This window comes from Eumetopias jubatus, unplaced genomic scaffold (assembly GCF_037043125.1).
Source record: "Eumetopias jubatus isolate StellerSeaLion01/CBP00866 unplaced genomic scaffold, mEumJub1_p1.0 scaffold_74, whole genome shotgun sequence".
Lineage (NCBI taxonomy): Eukaryota > Metazoa > Chordata > Mammalia > Carnivora > Otariidae > Eumetopias > Eumetopias jubatus.
In genome coordinates, this window is record NW_028274880.1 from 527,635 (window position 1) to 535,901 (window position 8,267).

Here is an 8,267-nt window from a genome sequence, read left to right on the forward strand (position 1 = left end):
AAAACTTTTCTTGTTGAGATTTTAATTTTTTTGTGGTTTTTTGTTTTGTTTTGTTTTGTTTTTTCAGTGAGGGAAAGGCTTGTTGCCTTAGCCACCAATGTGGACAGCAGAGATTGACTACTCCTGTTGCTGTCAGCCCTGTTAACACCACTGAGGACAGAATCAGCCCCAAGTCTCCAGCCCCCACCCCACCCCCACCAGGTCTCATTGAGGGGACAGTCCTGGAGGCTCAGCATGGGCCCTGCCTGTCACAGCAGCTCACTGCCTCATGGGCTTCCACAGCAGAACGCAGAGATCTCACTGCTGTTTCTCACGGCCTAGAGAATGGTAGGAAAGATCTATATCTTCTTTCCCTATCCGTCTTATGTCCTAATGCAGTTATTCCAGGACCTGGAGTAAAGATCCCTTCAAATACAAAACGTGGTAAGACTCGACTTCCTTGGAAACAGATCTCCACTTCCTTGGAAATTGATCTTCAATGTACTGAAGAGAGAAAGAGACGCTTACACCAGACGCGTCAGCGGGAAATGACCCAGAGACACCCTGTTAGGTAAGGACACACATCATCCAGATCTGAGGGCCAAGAGGGGCATTCAAAAGCCTCCAGAATAAACTGCAGTGCATGCACAAATGTTCCTTCTCATTAAGGGACATGCACACTTCCTTGGTCTCAAAATCTAAGTCACGACAACATTAATTAAGTTACATCTACAAGTTACAAAATGATGGCATAATATTTATTATACATTACATATTGTATATACTTATGTTTATATATGATTGCTTTACATTTTAAGCATATGTACATTTCTACTTTTACTTTTAATATTTTAAACTTCAAAATTTTTCTTTAAACATTCTAGGCTTCTGTTTTTTGTCAGTTTGGCATTACACATCATCCACTTGGGAGACAACAGTAAGAAGCATTTTATTTATACTCCCTTTTTATTGTATATTTATTGTTTAGTCATCATCAGTCTCATACTTTCAATGTTTTCAAAAGGTTATCAAGGAGAGAAACATAAGGGTAACAGAGAAGAAATCAACAATGCTACAGCACAGAAGCTCCAGCAGAAAACACTCAACTGGATGCTGAATAATTTTGGAGAGGGGAATGGAAGCACGGATGGCTGGCGGCCCCAGGATTCAAGTCCCTACCTCAGGGCTTTCCAAGGTGGTAAGTCGCCTTGTCCCCCGAAAAGCTTTGTGGTCATCTCCGTCACTGGCCTCCCAGTTTAGGATCGGAGAACAACTTGGAATACATTAAGGATAAAATGAAAGCCCCAACAGAGCTCATTTTATCATCTTCACATGATGATATACTATAAAGTGAAAAGTATGTCCGAGTGAGGTGCTCCTCTGCTGTGAAAACAAGTTGTGCCCTTTCATTGGTATGAGGTTGCATTTGCTCAGGTCTAGAGGAGTGTGATTTAAAGATATTCAAGCAACTATTGCACCCGAAGTGAAAAGCGGACCCTTGATTGGCTTATTGCAGACTCTCAGGCTCCAGACCCCACGTCTCTGGCTTGGGGGGGGGGGTGGTGGTGTCATGTTCCTCTGGCAGGGACAAGGGGTTGGGAGGGTTTTCTGTAGTCCTCAAAACCTGTGGGTGGTCCCTGCCCTGAAGGCCTGGTTTTAATCACTGTCCAGGAAAGTCACAGCCTGACTTTAACATATGAATGGAAGGAAGAGAGAAAATCTGACTTGCAGGGTCCTTGAGCCAGATCCTGACCCTCCAGGACCCCTGGCAGTTTGTTTTGAATCCTTAAATTAACAAGTAGGGTTTACCTGAGCAAACACACATGGGCAGGGAGGTAAACTTTAGGGCCTCTCCGGGGAGGCTCATGTGGCCCTCTCGGGGGGAGTCTCCCGCGAAGGGCCAGGAGGCAGCCGGCGCCAACACCCAGAGGTCCCCCCAACAGGCGCGCCCCCGCCGCTGCGCTGCTGCAGGAATGGCGGCACCTGCGTCCTGGGCAGCTTCTGCGTATGCCCCGCCCACTTCACCGGCCGTTATTGCGAGCACGACCAGAGGCAGAGGTGCGCGCCTGCGGGAGCGGGCTGAGAGTTGGCCGGGGGGAGAAGGGGCGCTTGACCTTGTGGAGGGGAGCGGGCGCGGCGGGGGGCGCCGGGGTAGAGGTTGGGGGAGGAGAGTGGATGGGCGCAGGCGCTGAGCACGCGCGGGGCGGGGCGGGGCGTGGAGGGGAGCGGACACGAAGGGCGGGGGGCCGGGCGGGGCGATCCCGCCGATGGTGCCTCTCTGTCCGCTCAGGGAATGCGGCGCCCTGATGCACGGAGCCTGGACCCTCCACCGCTGCCGCCTTTGCAGGTGTGTGTTCGCAGCTCTGCACTGTCTCCCCCAGCAGACGCCCGGCAGCTGCGGTAAGAGGATCGCGTCCTGAGCACACAGTCCCCGCACGCCGGGCATTGCTCCTTGGTACCTTCCAATCCGCAGAGATGTAGCTATGCCAGGCGACACAGAAATGAGAAGCTGGGTTGATTGATCACTTAGGAAAGTCACACTGGTTGTGAATCACATAGCATGTTATCATTATTATTTAGAGTGATTCCTAAGTTTACTCTGCCCCGATTGCTGGGTTTAAATGTGTTTTCCAAACAGTGGCCTTTGAGTGAGCAGACTTTGGGGAGCACAGCAGCTGGTAAGCAGAGCCAGCCTGGCAGAGAGGTTGCCCACTCAATCTCCAGTGACACCACGCCAACACCGTCTCCTTAACTTTGAAATGAGGAGGGCACTGGAGCAGGACAGGGACAGGCGTGGATGGCCAGGCGCCGCCCTTTAGAGCCAACCAGGCAGTGCTCCCAGAGAAGGAAGGCACCTTGTAACCACCCTCAGACCTGCCAGGCATAGGAAAAGCCAGGAGGGTGTGGAGAACACATGGGGTGAACACTCATTTGTGAGAATTCTGAGCAGGGAGCAAACTCAAGGCACATGTTTCCCTTGTTAAACTCAGGAACATGAATTTCCTGGGTCAGAAAACAGACTTAGGAAAAGGACGCACAGTCTTTCCATCCCACATCCTGCACCCTTTCCCCTCTTCAGCATGCTCTGCCTGGACTCCAGTGAGAAGCACAGTGAATGAAGGCACATCCCTTCAGCCTCTTCATCAGCCCTGGGGGCCTTGGCTGTGCAGTGAGCAGTCAAAGCTCCCAGACCCCCTTTTCTGTTCCTCCGTCCACCTTCTTCGACCCTGGCCAAATCCCACAGTTGAAGGGGATGTACTTCCTGATATCACAGCCCTTCAACAGCACCCCCCACCCCTTTGTCCACTGTCAGGACTGCAGGGGAGGGGCACCACTACTGGGGGTGGACCCTCCAATCCAGCCTCCTGCCCCTGCCTTCCTGGTGGGCCCAGTAGTGGAGGAGCGCACTTAATGACTGCTCAGCTTCCAGCCCACCTTCCTGCCCCTCCCTCCCTGTGCTGCAACCTTGGGGAGGATGAGCTGTCAAGAGATGCTAAATGAAGGTACAGCCCATCAACCCCCCCTTCCTGCCCCTCCCTTCTCATGCAGCTGTGCGTGGTGTGGCCAGTGCCAGTAGGGAGAGAGAGATGATAGTACAGCATTGCACGATGTTGCGGGTTGTCCTCCCTGTCTCCTGCCCACCGGGTTTCCCAAAGCACCCTGCTCCTTCTGTTTGCCGGGCTTATGCCCCTGATTCACTGGCTGCTCCTTTTGTGGCTCAGAAAAAGAAGGACACAAGTTAGGGAACAGGCATCGGGATGGCAAGTGGCACCTGTGTGGTCCTACAGGTGAAGTCATTTCCTACATGCCCTTGGCGCTCCCAGCAGGAATGTGGGGCCGGGGCTAGCTGTGGGCATTTGCAGTCTCCTGTGCAAGGCCAGCTTGGGTTCAGAAGCAACAGGGCAGGGACCAGATTCCAGACCCTCTGCTTACTGTTTTCTATCCTTGGAGACCTCCAAGGCTGGGACTGCTGTCTGCCAAGGACTGGGACAGTGGCTCCTCCATGTGACTTCTGCTCATCACAGCTAAACAAAATAGTCATGTTTCACAGTAATTTGTCAGGTGCCGAGAGGACAGGAGCACTTTTGTACTGTTGGACCTTCCTTCCTCAGGGCGGATGACCCTGCTGGCTTGCTGACGGAGGTTATGATGACAGGAGGGATGGTGATGAGAATGATGATGGCTCTCAGTATAGTTCAGGCCCTGTCTCCACCTTATCCCGTTTGATTCTCTTAAGCCCATGAAATAGGTATTATCGTACTTTTTATATTTGAGGAAACCGAGGCTTAGAGGAGTTAACGCCTACCGCTAATAAACAGGATCTGATGTTTCTTTAAGAGATAATCACAAAAGGCTAATTGTCAAATTGAGAAATAATACATTTTATAACATTTAATTATTTAAAAATACTGCAAAGGAACATACCATAGCATATTGATATAATTAATATTATTCTATGAATAGTAAGAATATTACTCTGAATAAAATGGCTACCATTTATGCTCTACATGAGGACATCCCTGAAGTACATCAAACACTTTTTTTAATTGCGATATAATCTACATATAACAGCATATTAGTTTCAGGTGTATAACATAATGACTCGGCATTTCTGTACGTTGTGAAATGATCACCACACTAAGTCTAGTTAATATCCATCACCTTCCATAGTTATGGTTTTCTTTCTCGTGATGAGAACTTTTAAGATCTACAATCTTACTAACTTTCAAATATAGATTTATTAACTTTAGTCAACATGCTGTACATTACATCCCCATGAGTTATTTATTTTGAAACTGGAAATTTGTACCTTTTGATCTTGGATCTTCACCCACTTTGCCCACCTACCAACCCTCACCTTCGGCAGTCACCAAACTTCTTGTATCTGTGAGTTGTGTTGTTTTTACTTAAGATTCCAGATGTGAAGCTTATGGTATTTGTCTTTCTCTGTTCCATCTATTTAATTTAGCAGAACGCCCTCAAGGTCCATCCGTGTTGTCACAAATGGCAAGATTTCCTTCTTTTATGTGGCTGACAAATATTCCATTGTGTGTGTTTGTGTTATCTATCATATATTTTCTTTTATCCACACTTATGTCACATTCATTTTATTTATATCATATATGTTCTTTGTCCATTCATCCATCAGTGTTCACTTAGGTTGCTTCCATGTTTTGGCTATTGTAAAAAATATGCAGTGAACACAAAGGTGCATATATATTTTTGAGTTAGTATGTTTATTTCCTTTGGATAAATGCCCAGAGAGGGAATTGCTGGATCATGCGGAGTTCTATTAATAATTTTTTGAAAACCCCCGTACCTGTTTCCAGAGTGGCTGCACCAGTTTACATTCCCACCAACGGTGCATAAGGTTCAGAATGTGAATCTCAACTACTGTGCCATTTCTGTACTCTTCCTATAGGAATAATTATCAATACAAACTAAAGATATTTTTGATAGTGTTATTTTGAATATTGAAAATAGGGCCATATTCTAAATCTATAGGTGTTGTAAATCCTTTAACGGGGTGTTATGAGGATTTTGAAGAACATATGGAAGATAGAATGGAAAATTATGTTCATAATATAAGGAAAAGAGGTGAATCAAGGATACCTGTGAATGGGTGAGTCGCCAGTAGATAACATCATACTACAAAATCATGACCCACCAGCACCTCCAGGGACCTGAAGGCCATGGGACCTCCTAAGGTCCTTCTTGACCTGATGCTCTGTGGGTCCAAGAATGACAGGCTTTCTCAATGCCAAATAGAATGTCTTTTCAAGGGCATGGTTTTCCATTCTGATTCAGAAGAACGCTATTAGTTTCTCAACCTGCCCTCTACCCTCTCACAGAGATGTTGAAGGATAAACTGAATGCCAAATAATCTTGTTTGTTGCTGTGAGCTATTTTGTCATTTTCCTGTTACATGTTGTAAATGGTGTTTTGTGAATAATATTCTCAATAAATATTGAACGGATTGTCTTTGACCAGTTAGTTCCAAATACAGCTCCAAAGAAGAAACACCATATAAGCCCTTACCTATTATTAGATTGCTTTCAAAAGAAACCATTTTGAGTATTCTAAACGATATGCTTGAGGCAGGCAACTCTCATTACCTCTACTATTTTCTTCATTTACATTTGTTAATTTTGCATTTAAAGAGACAGTGTAGGATAATAGAAAAAGCATTGGAAAAATCCCTCCAAAATACTTGTTCAAATCCCCCAAAATACTTGTTATAATCCTTATGATTTTGATGAAAGGTTGAATAACTTGCTTGTGTTTCAGTCTCTTCAACTGCAAAATTAGAGCTGAATATTTACCCCATTGATTTGTTAAGATGAAAAGGACTTCACCTGTTATATATGATGCACAAAATAATTATTATTTTATTCTCATCCCCATTAGCAGTGTTCAAGTCAATATAGTGAGGTTTCAAAAATTATTTCATAATCTAACATTATATGCAAGTTTCCTGAAATGTGTTTTATAGTTTGTGAACAATATCCACTAATTGAGGGGCATTAAGTTAATTATGGTTAAAAAAAAAAAAACAACAAACAAAAAACAGGCTTCCAGCAGACAGGAAGCTTAGTGTTGAGCCAGGCCAAAAACTCATTATACCATGGGGTGGTTAGCCCCCCAAAATTAAGTACTTCATTAGCTTCAAGAACCAGTTTAGTGTTCCAAAATTTAGAGTCTAAGTACTGACAGGGTGAAGTAGCAAACTCAAGTGCCTTCAGAGGTAAACAGGGAATGTGAATGTCAGGTTGGGGTCAGCTCAAGCCTCACCTCATGCTTCCAACTCAGTTTTAAAAACGGTATGTCTGACACCAACCAACCCAAACAAGGAAACAACCATCATAGGGCCAGAACCAGCCTATTCGGCCTATGGGAGAGGTGGCCCTCCAGGGTCATGGCCCCAGCCAGCAACAACATGCTGTGTGGGAGAGAGAGAGACCCTTTGTCCTGCCCTCCAGGGACAGTCTCCCACGCTAGGTGCCATTGCAATGGGTAAGATTCTCTGGGTGTCATGGCAGGAGAGGAAGGCGTCTGGCTCCCAGAGGTATCTGCAAATTGGAGAGTTTTAGGAATGCTGGTTCTGGACCCCACGTTGAAATATGGCGTTCTCCTCATTCAGGGTGGTCTTCATCCTTTTATCTGTTTTAATTTCCCACTCCCCTCCAGTAAAAATACTTGAGTATGTTCCGCATTCAGTGGTGTGAGACAGTGGTCATGCAGAGCAGGTGCAGACTTAATTTTACTTACATCTTCTTTCTCACATTTGCACAGGACTAATACACACGATAAAAATCTGTGCTGTGTTTGACCAAGTCTAAAAAAGGCCTTTTGATAAGGATGTGATACAAATCCTAGGTCACAGTAAGTCATCCCCTGGAGGCAGAGTTTCCTTTTTGGTAGGAGGTGAGTTAATGGCCATAGAACAATTGATTCAGTAGATTCTAAGAAGTACAGTAAATATTGTAAGGCTTAGTTTTACATTTTCTATAAATGTATAGTGGAAGTTCTAATATTGTCTCTCTGAGCTCAGTGGGTGACCATGGGCCTCCCGAGAGGGACACCATATGGCACTCACAGTCCCAATTTGTGGACCCCCGCGGGCAAGGCTGACTTGGTCTAACCAAAGCTGACTAAAGCAGGATCCTGTGAGTTTCTATCCAAGAAATGACTGCCAGCAGGGCCTTAATCCTTTCCTGTGGGCAGCCTGTTTCCTTCCACCACGGAGAGTCAACACTGAAGCTCAGTATGGGCTGACCCCTTTCTCACCTGGATTATTTTTTCAGACCTGGAAGATTTTGTCGCCGCACGCTCCAGTGGACTGAGTGCACAACGCATGCTGAGTGTTCTCTTCCTTCTTCCGTGCTTGTTCTTCCAAAGCCTCCTCAGGGAAGAGGGAGACTGCTGACCAGACCCTAGAGGACCGAACCCCCAGTTCCACATCGGCAGAGCCTTGGCATCCCCGCGCAGCCTGAGCTAGCATGGTCCTCTCTGGGAAAGCCGGGACTTGGGCAGCCTCTCATTTTCTGCGTTGTAGGGAATAGGTTTGTCTCATCTCCTATCAACTGACGCATTCGATGAATATTTTCATTGTTTAATAAATATTTCCGTGGAAGACTGTCTCGCTTCCCTAAGCCTTATTTGAAGGTCTGTGACTTAGACACCATGAGTAAACACTTGTGCTGGGGCCTATTCAACCCTAAATTCTCTGATGATTTCAGAGTAAACTGAGCACATGGCCCCTCGCAGATGACAACTCTTCCTCGAGC

General features: G+C 46.1%; 1 protein-coding gene across 1 annotated transcript; it reads left to right on the top strand.

Moving 5' to 3' along the window:
- Positions 1 to 527: 527 nt before the first annotated feature.
- LOC148161764 (cryptic protein-like) lies at positions 528 to 7,906 on the top strand. The gene is made up of 6 exons (XM_088020579.1): positions 528 to 550; positions 864 to 916; positions 1,004 to 1,177; positions 1,923 to 2,037; positions 2,270 to 2,379; positions 7,785 to 7,906. The coding sequence occupies exons 1-6, from the start codon at positions 528 to 530 to the stop codon at positions 7,904 to 7,906; spliced, it is 597 nt and encodes a 198-aa protein (XP_087876705.1).
- The last annotated feature ends 361 nt before the right edge of the window (positions 7,907 to 8,267 follow it).